This window comes from Lacerta agilis, chromosome 2, assembly GCF_009819535.1.
Source record: "Lacerta agilis isolate rLacAgi1 chromosome 2, rLacAgi1.pri, whole genome shotgun sequence".
Lineage (NCBI taxonomy): Eukaryota > Metazoa > Chordata > Lepidosauria > Squamata > Lacertidae > Lacerta > Lacerta agilis.
Window position 1 is genome coordinate 66,922,797 of NC_046313.1, and position 14,817 is coordinate 66,937,613.

At 42.1% G+C, this 14,817-nt stretch overlaps 1 protein-coding gene across 1 annotated transcript in view; it reads right to left on the reverse strand.

Annotated features, from left to right (window-relative positions):
• Positions 1 to 2,582: 2,582 nt before the first annotated feature.
• Positions 2,583 to 14,817, reverse strand: part of TRAIP (TRAF interacting protein) — a 30,058-nt gene continuing 17,823 nt past the window's right edge. The window contains exons 8-16 of the mRNA XM_033140567.1: positions 14,188 to 14,301; positions 12,934 to 13,021; positions 11,482 to 11,571; positions 11,182 to 11,270; positions 10,361 to 10,513; positions 7,804 to 7,849; positions 5,818 to 5,943; positions 5,430 to 5,480; positions 2,583 to 4,228 (exon numbers count right to left, since the gene is read on the reverse strand). Of these exons, the coding sequence (XP_032996458.1) occupies positions 4,109 to 4,228; positions 5,430 to 5,480; positions 5,818 to 5,943; positions 7,804 to 7,849; positions 10,361 to 10,513; positions 11,182 to 11,270; positions 11,482 to 11,571; positions 12,934 to 13,021; positions 14,188 to 14,301 (877 nt within the window). The 3' untranslated portion in view covers positions 2,583 to 4,108. The remainder of the gene's footprint in view (positions 4,229 to 5,429; positions 5,481 to 5,817; positions 5,944 to 7,803; positions 7,850 to 10,360; positions 10,514 to 11,181; positions 11,271 to 11,481; positions 11,572 to 12,933; positions 13,022 to 14,187; positions 14,302 to 14,817) is intronic.

A 14,817-nucleotide genomic window follows, 5' to 3' on the forward strand; every position in this document is an offset into this window, starting at 1 on the left:
GGGACAGCACAACTGGAGCAGGCCCCGATGTTGTCTCTGCCCTGCCTGCCTTCCTTCTTCACAGGGCAGATGGGCTGGCGAAGGTGCAGATTTCTCTAGATGTGGGTTAGCTTAGCATATGGCTTCCAGCTGTTGCTAGACTCCAACCCATCAGCATGGGCACTGGTCAGGTTCCTCACACTCCTCTGACGCATTAGGTCACCAGAAAACTATGGACTCCTCCCTCTGACTTTCTGATAATACCTCTTTCAGCCTGGCCAGAAACGTAGCTTCAAGAGGCAGGAGACAGGTTTCCTTGCTCCCTCATAGGATATATGAAGCACAATACCTAGAAACAAATTCTATTGCAGAAGCCTGTCATGTTGAATACTTGGCAGTACCAAGTTCAGGATAGCGTGATGTAAAGCAATGCTTCAGCCTGCCCTTTTACAACCCTGTATATTAACTTTTAACAACTTAAGAGTAAGGTGATGTATGTGCTGTGCAATTTATCTAGTTTTAGTCAGAGAATTGATCAGATTTAACACCTTGACCTCTAAAGCCTTAAAGATTCAGTAAATAAATACCACAGGCAAATGCATGAGTAAACAATGTTAATGCTCCCTCCTCCCAAACTATGATTTCTCTCAGCTCTGTAAAAATTGGTTATTGCAAAATTTAAGCTTTGAGGCCAAATGGGAGTTGACAGTTTCCCCTTAGGAGAGATGAGTCAATACTGAGAAAAGCATGCAAGTCTGGAAAAAAGATAGTAAGAACCTACTGGAAGTGAAAACTGGGCCTGCCCTTGTCTTAGTAATTTAATTGCAGTAGAAAATGCCTCTGGTAGTTGACTTAAGAAACAGCACCATCTCTCTGACTATCCCATTTCACTCATGATTGTTTTATTTCAGTTCACCTTTATGCTACAATACCTTACTGCCCAGTAGCTGAAGAAAAATATGAAGTGTCCTGGATAGAAGCAATGTGGACATGGATTTTGTCCAAAAACTATTGTTTGAAGCATGAGTGAGACCTCATTGAGGTAGATGTACATTATCAACAAGGCAGAGATAAGACCTCTCATAAAAGCAGTATTTTTATGGCACCCATGACCTGTATTAGTAAGAGGAAGTGGCTACAACTTTCCTTAAACAGTTCTGAACTGTTATTGTACAAAGCAAAGAGAACTAGAACATGAATGTTTCAGGAAGCTGTTGGAGGTGTGGAAATGATAAATATTGACTCTCTTATTTTATAATCTACAATGTAATCAGATTATTCACATGCATCAATCATCCCACACTTTCTGGTGCATTTTCCTGTCACTTTCCTTATTGGAAGATCCCCGATTATTATTTTTTTAAAGTTTGCTGTTATATAATTGAATCGCTCCAACAATATATTGACAGCCTGGAGGGAAACTTAGAATTTGTGGGTGAGGTATGGAAACTCAGAATTCTTAAGGTCAGAACAACAATGTCTGAAGCCACAGATTTCTGCTTTGGTGATCCCCCTTCCCCTTTAGGGAAAATACATGGGATCGAATAAAATTTAAGACAATCTTCAAGATACTCACACTGTCCTTGAGGGCTATTGTCTTTCTGCTTCATGGTGCATATATATTTCCACTGCTTACTTAAAACTGGGAAGAAGTAGCTTAAAATCTCTGTTTAGCCATGAAGATCACTTGATGCCCTTGGGCCAGTCACTGTAACTCAACCCAACATACATCAGGATAGGATGTTGAGAGTGACACAGCACCATTTCAATGTATGCTGCCCTGAACTCCTTTAAGGGAGGGCAAGATACTAATGTGAAAAAATCAATGATGACATAAACAGTAATTCACTTGCGGGCCTATGATAAGTAAGTAGGAATTGCTTCCAAGGGACATAGGAAGGAAGAAGAAAAAGGAGTATTAAGACAATTTAAAAATAAAGCATTACCATAGCATAAGGTTTAGTTGGACTACAGCCCACTTCATCAGATACATGGCTATCTTGAGTTGGAGGTAGGAAACTAAGCAGTGAAGTCAGCAGAAAGAGAATGCAGGTTACATACGCTTCAGGTTACGTACTCCGCTAACCCAGAAATAACGCTTCAGATTAAGAACTTTGCTTCAGGATAAGAACAGAAATTGTGCTCTGGCGGCGCAGCAGCAGTGGGAGGTCCCATTAGCTAAAGTACCTCAGGTTAAGAACAGTTTCAGGTTAAGAATGGACCTCCAGAATGAATTAAGTTCTTAACCTGAGGTACCACTGTAATTTCAGTATGGGTATCAGTAATAATGGCTATATTCTACCCCCAGGATCAACAAGAAGCATCAGTATAAGTCACTGAGGAAAACAGCTGGAAAGGTTGCTTGCCCTCATGTCCTGCTTGAAGGATTTATGTGGGCATCTATCTGGTTGGCTACTTGCAAGCAGAACAATAGACTAGATAGGCTTTTGGTCTGATTCAGCAAGGCGTTCAACAAACGTTCTGGTTTCATTACCTAGAGGGCCTGTGACCCTCCCCCCTCCCAGTTGTACAGTTAGCAATTTGTGCCATTATAGCCTCTTACTGCAGCAAGAGAGTGACCATTCTTAATAGTGTGTAACATCATTTTAACAGATGGTGCACATACAACATTTATTCAAAATAAATACAATTATGAATTTTAAGTACATGTTCATTCATTCATTGATTTATGTCTTGGCTAAGCTTGCGACTTAACTTTGGAGTTAAGGTGGAGATACTCAGCAAAAGCTTTTTACCAGATTTCCCTGCAACTCAAAACACTAGGGTAACTCCAACTCAGAAAGTCCCTTCTGCCTGAATCTCTTTAAGGAAACAAGTAGACATTTGCTTCAGATAAGCAATATTTTTAAATCCCCATTTTATGGATTGAATCCTTAAAACTTTGGTGGCAAACCCACTTTAAGCCTAGACTCAACAGTAACAACAAAAGACAGTTGAATTTTGCTATTCCATCAGGAAATCAGAAGTCTAACTCTGGAAGAACAAGATCAATATGCTCTATAAAACCCTCCTTGAAGGCAAGAAACAAAAAATTCGGAGACAAATGGCACCAACAGGGGTGGTGGGCAGAAATGTCTAGGAGAAAAACAAAAGTAAAATTCAGATCTAAATATTGCAAGTTCCCTCCAAAAATATTCATCTCTCAAACACAGTACACTGTTAACTCAAGGAGAAAAAGGTGACAACTGAATGCCAGATATTTGAGACAACATTTGCTTTCGTGAAGCTGCAGAATGCTTGAAATTAGTTTGAACACTTTAGGCATGTAAGAGATTGAGGAACTGGGTGTTCAAGTAAGAAACATGAATATCTGCAGGCTTAGGGAAGGGCTATCAATTTTTGCTTGATTACATAAAAACAACAGAATCTGTTCACCTTCAGAAGCAGGACATTCCTTGAGACAAAAAACATGTAAACAGTTCCCAAAAAGTATCAGCCTAAAAAGGGGGGAAATACCCCAAATCAGTGAGAAGAACGGAGAAATTCAGCATTAACTGAGCATTAAGTGCTGCCCCTAAAGATGAGGATCAAGAGCTAAGAGATCTAGCAGAGATATCTGGCAAAGACATGACCTTGCTCCCTGATGTTAGAAGATCAATTACATAAATTCTTTTCTTGTGCATGCCATCCAATCACCCAAGACACCAATGCAGCTTGACAGTCGCAAATAATAATTCTCTTCTTATATGAAGGTTTCCATGTCACAGATGCTAACATAGCAGCATTTTACTAAGGAGACACTTCTCAAGCCATATTCTCTTCAGATGTAGTATTCCCCACTGTCAAAGTTACAGGAGCCAAGGCTTCCTTGGCTTACCAGGATTAAAATACAGTAGTTCAAGACAGCAGAGAGAAGGCATTCTGGAACAGAAACTACTCAGTCCTTTTCTCCCCTAAAGTCTGGTAGCACAGCAAAGCCATTCCTCCATGTTCAATCTGCCGGGGGCGGGGAAGGAGGGAGTCAGATGAACACAAAGCCCGGGGGTGGGCAGCTGCTGTGCCACCGTGGAGTTGTCCTGGCTCACTGAAGTCACCATGTTGTTCTGTTTGCTGTAGAAGATAATTCCTGGCCTCTGATTATCTATGTGTAAGCTAGAGAGATCCATAGTTACTTAAGGAAGTTGTCTAGTTTAGTCTGACTGATGCCAGAAGTGGCTGCTGTTGGTTGCCTAGAAACACTTCTCTTCTTGCACCTCAATGCCAGCGGGCGAATCTCTGTTGTTTTACTCTGAAATGAGACACGTCAAGGAAAATAGTGGCCAAATATTTAAAAGAAAGGTTTTACATTCCCATACATATCTGATATGTAGAAATCATTGTATCTGGGGCTAAATTAATTTCTCTCCCCCTGAGTCCCTCCTTCAGGGTCATTTTCCCCCCAACCTCCCAAGTGAGAGAAGAAAGGTCAGGTTTTAGCTGATCATGGAGTCAAATGTTTTTTATTCCGATCGCCCAGTTGAAGGCTGACCAAGAGATGGTAGCAGACAGGTCTCTCTCCTAGTAGTGTTTTACTGCTACATAAGCTTCAAAACAATAACCATCAACAGCTCATTACAAAGAGACAGGCTCTTGATGACAAATATTGAATTACTGACCTCTTAACTCTGTACAAGGGGAGAGAAAGGAACACTAAACTGAATGTGAACACAGATATGCTAGAAACACCAATGGTATCCTCTGAAAAATGTAGCATTTGCTGCAAAATGTGTCTTGAAATACTTTACCAGCTGCAAAAACTGGAAAACAGAACCAACTTATATAGGTTTTCTAGTTTTCAGGGAATGAAAGTGCATATATTTACCTAATTTAAACAGTGAATTTCTATGATCTCTATAGCAGATGTAAACTCAGCCTGATAGATTCACAAGTGGGATTTGAACAAGATCCTGATCCAGGTTTCCTAAGGCCACTTCTTTTCCCAGTACCATTGTACCTTGGAAGTTGAATGGAATCCGTTCCGGAAGTCAGTTCGACTGCCAAAGCATTCGACTTCCAAAGCATGGCTTGTGATTGGCTGCAGGAAGCTCCTGCAGCCAATCGAAAGCCATGGAAGCCCTGTTGGACAAAAGAATGTTCGAAAACCAGAACAGTCACTTCCGGGTTTTGATCGTCCAGGAGCCAAAACGTTCGAGAACTAGGCTGTTCGAAAACCAAGTTGCGACTGTAAATGTAGAACACTGTAGCTAAGAACTCATACAATGTATATTCTGACTGATTCTAGAGGGATATATTCCCAAATATATTCCATTATTTCAGCTTCTCCTTACTCTGAATTTAAGCTAGAACATTATGGTTCCAACTGGAACATTGCTTGATGGCTTAGTAAATGCCACTGTTTCTTCTTAGTCTTTTGTGTCATTGATCACCATACATTCAGTGTCGCTGGATATCAGCGTAGCTTCTGCAGGACACATCTTAGGAAAGGATACAGGCTGAATGAATTTGGTTCTGCCTCCTAAGCCATCATACCCAATTCTCACCTACAAGGAAGAGAATCTAGTAGTTAAAAATGCAAAAGCATATGACTCTCATGGAGGAAGTTGTTATGAAATAGAAAAAGGATTGTAGTGGGTAAAAGGGCACATAGCACACTAGAGGATTTGGTGGTCAGAATATGCTAAGTATGTGCTGCATGATTAGGTGTCTAAGCAGGTCCACTAGCAATAAAAAGCACAGAGCATATTGAATTTGTAAGATTTGTAGACGAGGACATGAGAAGGCATATCCAGGAACAGGGTTCTGCTGGCTGCTGGTTGGCAGATTAAGCAGGAACACGCCACGCTGCAAAACTCTAATGTACATCCCACTTGTACTCACTATTCCCGTGTTCCTCTGTGGTGCAACCATGTTGCTTGCAGGCGGCCTCTTGGACTTAACAGAGTTTCTAATGAAAGCAGGTAGAAGATCTTCCAGATGCTCATCATCTGTGTCAGCTGAGCAGCTCTGAACCATATTTGAAGAAGTAGGAGAGTTAAACTAAAATACTCATATTTGCAACCAAACACAAGCAACACTACTAGAATCCATGTAATCCATCTACAGTGGTACCTCGAGTTACGAACGCTTCAGGTTACAAACTCCGCTAACCTGGAAGAGTTACCTCGAGTTGAGAACTTTGCCCCAGGATGAGAAAGGAAATTGTGTGCCGGTGGCGCAGCGGCCCCATTAGCGAAAGCATGCCTCTAGTTAAGAACAGTTTCAGGTTAAGAACAGACCTCACCCTTAGAAATCATGACCGTAAAGAGAAAGAATATGAATAACAATTGGGCAACATATAAGGTATTATTGGAAGAGGAAAATAACAAACTTAAAAAATATTTGAACAATTGGCTGATTAATTTTCAAATTAATCAGAGATTGGCAAAAGATAAAAAGGATTTGAGAAAGACATTTCAAGATTGGATGAGTACTTAATCCAATCTAAAAGTAAACATATTTCCAAATTATACGATTTGCTCCTAGAATGGGAGGTAAAGGAGGAGTAAGTGAAGACAGTGATGGTAAAGTGGGCCCTTAGGGGAAAATATTATGATGAGCCAATGGGAACGGCTGTGGAAAAGAGATAACAAATTTATGGCATGTTATAATTTAGGAGAGAATGTAATGAAAATGCAATACAGATGGTACTTGACCCCGGTCAGACAGGCAAAAATGTATAAAAACTGTAGTGATGTCTGTTGGAGATGCAACAACGGGGCAGGAACCTTTCTACACATGTGGTGGGAGTGCAAAGAGATAGTGGGATTTTGGGGAAATATTTATAACGAATTGAAAAAGATGTTTAGATTTACATTTGAAAAAAACCCAGAATCCTTTCTCCTAGGTATCATGTCAGAGGAAATAAAAAGAACAGTCAGACCAATATTTATGTATGTGACTGGCGGCAAGGTTATTGATTGCCAAAAACTGGAAAAGCAGCAGCATCCCAACTAAAATAGATTGGCTACCTAAAATGATGGAATACTTCCATACTGCCAAACTAACAGGGAGGATAAGAGGAGATATGGTACAAAAAGTGAATAAGGAGTGAGCTATCTTTAAGGTATACATCAAAATTTATGTGGGAAAAGTAGAATTTCTGGCAGATATTGAGTGAATCCAGAAAATGATTAGAGTGAAAGGAGAGTAAAGTCAAGATAGATGAAGAGATTAAAGAAATAATGAAATGCGTTTAAGCTAGCTGGAAAAATAAAGTAGCGTAACAAGAATGGCTGGAAGTCACTTGGTGGGTGTCCGTGTGGGGTAGGTGTGTAGGTATGTTGATATGTATAGTATAGGTGGGTATTATATAGAGTAATGTAGGTATGTTTTATGCTATGAATATAAGGTAGTGTGTTGTGTATGTGTTTTGTGTAAATGTATGTGTTTTATATGTTAATAAAAAATAAAATAAATAAAAAAGAACAGACCTCCGGAACAAATTAAGTTCACAACTATAGGTACCACTGTATTGTGCAAAAGGAAATGGCTGTTTCTGCAAAAGCAGATTTTTGAAACATTCTTAGAGAGGACTGGAAGTTCGAAAGTCACTGGGCTCTGGTGCCAGCTGATAGATCAACAGATGACAACAGTACGGACACCCTGCCCCAGATAATTCAGAATACATAGCAGTGGGAAGCTGACTCTCGCACACCTCTCAGGGTTAACTGTAATATTTACTATTTTCTACAACACAGAAAAATGTATTAATTTAAAATCAATGCAGAGTTTGGCTGTCCGGAGAAAAGATGGGCTTTCAAAATAGCTCTAAAGATAGTGGATTGAAGAGGTTATAGTTACTACTCAGGTTATCCGTTACTATACCTCCACTGTTTCTTTCAGAACTCTTGATAAACTTTTCACATGTGCACTGGAAGAAAAAAACAACCGACACACAATTTAGATCACACAACAAATTAGTAAATTGTTCAATATATCCCTTTGGAGATGGAGGTAGCAGTTTGAATTCATACATGAATTTTCACAATGTGGCCCAGATCATAATCCAACACCTAAAACAGGCTTTGCCAATCTGGTGCCCTATGGACTATGACTCCCAGCAGCTGTTAGCAGTGGACATACTACAAAAGTATAGGCTTCTTATGTCTCAATTAAAATAATAATAAAATGCAACTACTGTATATACTTGAGTATAAGCCTAGTTTTTCAGCACATTTTTTGCGCTGAAAAAGCTGCCCTCGGCTTATACACGAGTGAGGCGGGCACTCACTCCACTTTCTCTCCACTTGTGCCGCCGCTGTCCGCTCACCCCAGTCAACCATTCCTTAAGAAGCGTACAAGAACAGCGGTTCTTTACTCTCCCCAGGCAGCTTGTTCCATTCCTGAACTGCTCGCATAAATGCAAACTTGGCAAAGGAGGAAGAGGAAGGAGCAGCCCAAAGGACTGCTTTCGGGCTGCTCGTTCCTCCTCCTCCTCCACAGCGGCAAAGGTGAATCGGCTTATACTTGAGTCAATAAGCTTTCCCAGGTTTTGTAGGAAAATTAGGTGCCTCGGTTTATATTCGGGTCGGCTTATACTCGGGTATATACGGTATAATGTTCTTTTCTCCTCCCTTTTCTCTGTTTTGACCACTAAGATAAAAGCCTCTGGTCTGATCAACAGGCAAATGTGGTAGATCTTTCATTACTTTTGCCTTGCTGCCATTGCTATCATTTCGGTGAAGCCCTAACCCAGGGATGGGGAACCTTTTTCAGCCAGACGGCCGTATTCTTTCTAGGGGCCACCATGCCAGTGGTGGGTGGGGCCAGAGGCAAAAGTGGGCAAAATAACAAATGTAATTGTTACCTTTGTACACTACGCTAGTTTGTATATATCCTTCTCTTATCTTCCACCCAGACAAAAGCAAGAGGCATTATTAGAGTTCAAGGGCACATTCCAGCCAGGCAGAATCGCACAAGGAGGATGTGAAGCAGGTCTGGTGAGGGTGTGTGGCTGAGGAGAGTCCCAAGGGCCAGACAGAGAGGCTTGGAGAGCCACATTTGGCCCCTGCACCTGAGGTTCCGCACCCCACCCTACCCCAAAGTCTTTATACAAGTAGGAAAGTCATTCTTCATTATCTCTGGGATTCAATGGGAGCAGAGATAAAACACTTGTTAGAAGTAACAGAAATGAGGGGTGCTTATTTAAGAAATCTGCAAACTAAAGTTTCCTTAATGTGCAAATTATGTAGCTTGGGCTTGTGCTCTCCCTTCCTCTTCCTGAAGCGGTTCTGTCTGTTTTAGATTGCAAGCATGCAGGTTAGGAATTACCCTGTTAGAGTAGCACCTAGTCACTGAGACTTTTTAATAAGATATTTGAGAAAGATAATGGACAATGAGATAGGCAACTTTGGGGGCAAAGTTTCACTCTCACAACAGGTAAGATACGCTGTGACCAGGGGCGTCGCAGGGGGGGGCGCGGGGGGACGGGCCACCCCTAGTTCCAGGGGAGAGGGGGGTGACACTTTGGCCGGCCGCTCACACCCCGCCCCGCCGGGCGGCCCGAATGGAGGCATGTCGCCTTTTCTGCCTGTTCTGCTTCTCTTCTTCCCCTTTCCACCGCTTTTTTTGGCGGGGGGGGGGGGCGGCACAGCGAGGGGGGTGTCACACTTGTCACTGGCATGACACCCCCTCTTCGCTGGCCCACCCCCCGCCGAAAAAAACCGCTGGGAGGGGGGAAGGAAGCAGAGCAGGAGCATCCAAGCACCTGTTCTGCTTCTCTTTTTCCCCTTTCCGCCGCTTTTTTTCGGCGGGGGGGGGGACAGCGAGGGGGGTGCGCCACACTTGTCACTGGCATGACACCCCCTCTTCGCTGGCCCACCCCCAGCCGAAAAAACCGCTGGGAGGGGGGGAAAGGAAGCAGAGCAGGCGCATCCAAGCGCCTGTTCTGCTTATCTTTTTCCCCTTTCCGCCACTTTTTTTCGGCAGGGGGGCAGCCCAGCGAGGGGGGTGTCACGCTTGCCACCCCCTCCTCGCTGGCCACCACCCCCCGCCGAAAAAAGCCGTGGAAAGGGGGAAATTCCCCCTTTCTGCACCCACGTGCGTCGTGCCCCTCCTCCAGGGGGGTGCCTCTGCACTGCCGCCACCCCCAGCAGCACAGAGGCTTGCTACGCCACTGGTTGTGACAGTCTTCTGCAGTGAACAAAAGCTTTAAAATGAGATGTTTCCATCAAAAGCGATGAGAACAAAATGATCTTTGTTGTATAATTTGTTGTTTCTTCAGTTTGTAAACTGCCTTCTTATAGTAATATAGAAAGGCAGTATACAAACTAAAGGTATTAAGATAGCTGGAAAATTGCTTGCAGTGCATGCAGAAGCGAGAATTCCAGACAGATCAAGAGCACACATACACCCAGTAAAAAGTGAAGCAACTGTGACTCACAACTTTTTATCCAGTTTAAGTTTTTTGGCAGGAGCAGAGATGGTATTGGGAGGTGGATTTGGTGTCTGTACATCAAAGGTATCATTCAGGTCAATCTCATCACTGTGAGCTGGTCGATGGAGCTTTGGGCTTAAAAATTCTACAGGAGCAGGGCTGTAAGGCAAAATTGTACAAGTATCACAACACAACATTACACTGTCAGTTAGACAGGTGACTGTCTCAGTTTCCAGCCTACACCACATGCTGTACAGTCTAAACTCTAGCTTCCTATTGGCACTCATACCTGATGGCAGAAGGCGATGACAGTACATAATACGGACACAGTAGAACTAAATTCAGAGAGAAAACTTCGTTCTGCTTTCTAGCAACATGTGCAAAGTATTCAGAATTACCAAAATGACTACCAGGTTGCCTGGGGTCTTCACACATCCCATTTATGATAGTGTACTGTAAAACTGGCCTGTTACAGGAAGCCCTAAATTTATATAGGAAGGTTAGGTTACTGTTTGATATAACAGTGGCAGAAGAAACACTTGCACTAGTGTTATATTGAGCTGGTATGGATGGTGATGTAGCAAATGACAAAATACTGAACTCAAATGAAAAGGGTCAGGTAGCAGGTGGTGGGAAAGACCCTGGAGAACCATTCCCAGTCACAGGAGGCAGTACTGGGCTAGTTGGACAAATAGCCTGACTATATGTAAGGCATATCATGATGTACTTTGGGACAGCTCAGGAAGGTATGCAATGCTTATATTTGACAAAATCTTTGGTACAGTAACTCTGCTACATCAATATCCACTGAATTTCTCTAAACCAACCTTTCAGAGTCAAGCCAGCCAAGTGCTTCATTGCTTAATGATGACACTTTAATGGTATCTTGCATCACTCTTATCTTCTTTTTCAAACTCTGTGGAAAGAAAGAGCAGCACTTAATACATGTCAGAAATCCTACCGAAAGCCAAGATTTCTACACCCCCCTCTTGCAAAGATACAGGCATCTTGAAGCTGAGGGTGCCTCCCAGGCATTTTAAATCAGGGTAGAATTTAGAACAGTATTTGGACACTACGAAGGCTGTAGGGCCACAATAATTATCAGCAGGTTAAAAGAAGGTTCTCACCATTATCTCATTATCTGCATTTCTCAGATCTGTCTGGGTGCTCTTCACCTCTTCTGTTGTTTTCTCCAACTCTAGAATTGTCTTCTGTAACTATAGATTTAAAACTATATGTTGGAAGTCTAATACAGGGGTCAGCAACCTTTTTCAGCCGTGGGCCGGTCCACTGTCCCTCAGACCTTGTGGTGGGCCGGACTACATTTTGAAAAAAATATATGAACAAATTCCTATGCCCCACAAATAACCCAGAGATGCATTTTAAATAAAAGCACACATTCTACTCATGTAAAAACACCAAGCAGGCCCCACAAATAACCCAGAGATGCATTTTAAATAAAAGAACACATTCTACTCATGTAAAAACATGCCGATTCCTGGACATCTGTGGGCCGCATTGAGAAGGTGATTGGGTCGCATATGGCCCACGGGCCTTAGGTTGCCTATCCCTGGTCTACTACATGATGTGATACAACAGTACACCAAGCTTCTAAGTGCTCAAAAAACTACAGTGGTTTATGTTTTACAAACGCATGTTCTTAGACTTCAGGATAAAAGAATTTACAGTGGAACCTCACTAGTTGAATGCCTCGCAAGACGAAAGGCATTCGCTAATGAAAGGGTGACTCGCAAGACGAATTTCCCTATGGCCGTGACTCGCAAAACGAAAACGTTTTGCGGTCCCCCCCCTCCGTAAAACCGCGCTTCCTCCGACCGTGCTTCGCAAGACAAAATTTCCGCTATACGACAGCACTCGCGGAATGAATTAATTTTGTCTTGCGAGGCACCACTGTAGTGTATTGTAAATAAAAATGGAAACCAATTCTTATTCTTTTAAGGCTCCTGCAGAGGGCGCTCCAATGTGGCTCATCTCTTCAGGTGTCAATGAGAAGCTGTTGAGGGCAGCGGTACTACGGTAGTTTGCTCAAAGTAATTCAGTTCATAAGGAGTTAGGCATTTATAATAAAGGTACAATAAACTCCCAGTATATTCTCAAGAGAGAAACCCTCTCCCACCCTTCCTCCCTACACCTGTGTTTACAGCACAAATTAAGACCTTTCCTGATATTAATCTAGAGGGATTTTCAAGAGACAATTGTGCATTTTGACTTTAAAACTATAAACTGTCCTTGTGCAGTTATATATGTATAACACACTGCTTTATTAGAATTTCTCCCCCCCAATTGTTGTTATGGAGAAGCAGAAGCAGAAAGAATATTGAGGCAGATTAATAAATGTTATGCAGACATATTGAGGATTCTTAGGGAACCTACAGCTGAACTTCTCAGCTTAAGATAGCTGCCAACATGGTCAGTGTAAGTGCTTGGACAAGAATAGTGTTAAACAATTACATACCTAATTAAAACGTATTTTGCTTTATTTAGGTAGTGGTACTGATGAAGAGCTGCACATAAATACCTCTGCAACGTGTCTGCAGGAGCATCAACACATCTTTTACCTTGTGATTAGTAGAAAACAACTCCTTTCTCAGCTTCTCTTTTGTATCGTTTGATGCTTTCTGAGACTCCTTCAGATTTTCATACTCCCTGGAGAGGGCCCAAATTAGTCCATCTGTTGAACATGCTTTCAAGCAAACAGCTCTTAGATAAAGCCAGTAACCAAATTTAGACTGAAGATTTTCATTTCACAGCTTAAGTGCCTGCAGAAGTTTCTGTTATATATACAAGAACTTCCAGGGAGAAGACAGCACTGAACGAGCCAACACTGACTTGAACAGTGTTAAAACACTGATACACTACAGCATAGGCGAGAAAACATGCTTTCAGGGGAACAGCACTACTTGGTTTGGGACAGGACAAGCAGCAGAATGGCAGAAGAGTACAGTGGTACGTCGGGTTAAGTACGCTTCAGGTTAAGAACTCTGCTTAAGAACAGAAATCGTGCTCTGGCGGCGCAGCGGCAGCAGAAGGTCCCATTAGCTAAAGTGGTGCTTCAGGTTAAGTACGCTTCAGGTTAAGAACGGACCTCCGGAACGAATTAAGTACTTAACCCGAGGTACCACTGTATATTCCATGTCAAAATGCATAGGATGTTTAAACTATCTTGAGTCGTGCGCAGTATTTTACATTCTCATTAATGAAATGAGATGCAACAATTTGATTTTGATTTTTAAGTTCAAGGTTCTAAAAGCAATTTAATACTATTATAAAACAGTGCTGAAGTTACTGATTACAATGCAGGTACACTTCATGCTGGTAGCTCATTATTAAAAGTTGTGATTACCCATTTGCTATCTGACATTGCCTGCACAAGCTGTGAATTATAAGTGGTATAAATAGAAAGGCCTCTAGTGCACACAGTAGGGACTGGCGACTACAGCATACTTAATGTCACAGCCGTGCAAAGCACTCTGCTCAGCACCAGGGAGATATTCAGGGGCCATGCTGCCTTACTCAGAATCATGACAATAATTCATCCCCTCCGTTCTCATCAAACAATCACCTCCTAAGCACTCTGGCAAAGCTCTGAAGGTGGTTTCCATAGCAATGGATGTGTCACTAATGCAACAATAGCATACTTGCAGTGTTGAAATCTTCCATCTATGCCACCTCAATTATATTCACCAAGGCTTAGCATTGCAACTAGCATTCTGCCAGAGCACCTATTGTGATTAACTTTCCCACTGATTCCTTTAGGGGGTACCACACAAACCCAACCCAAGTCAATAAGCTACTGCATTTAATACACCTACTTTTTCAGTGAGATACAATAGACAGCAAGCTGTTCCACTGCGGCCTGACCTGTTCCCATTTCATGGATCATCTTTTCTACCTCAGGACGTTGACTTTGCAGCAGTGTCTCTATCCTGGTATGAAGGAAGTTAGATTACAGGTGGGTTGTTATTTTTTGTTCAGTGGCAGCTTGTCCATGTTATACAAAACACAGAAACAGTTAATCCTGGAAGAGACACGTCCTGTATTTCACACTAGCAATGATTTCTCCCGAACATAGCTGGATTCATATGCACATTAGTGTGCTTCAGTTGAATGGGAATTATACTGCTGCATCCCCCCCCCCCCACAATGATCTTACTGTATTTTACATAAACCACTTGTTGATTTCACATATTAGATGGTATGTAATTATTATAAATAACAAAATCAGGAGTTACCAGTATTAAATTTCCTCTAGCAAACAAACTTAGAAACCTGGCCATTTGTAAGAAAGTTGAGTCATCAATTATTATTATCAGACACACACATGATAAAGGGGCAAGGCTCATGCTGAAAACACTTAGCGTATTTACTCGAATGTAATGGGCCATTGAATCTAATTTTCACGATGTAATTTGGCAAAGAAAGGTGCACATTACATTCCTTCT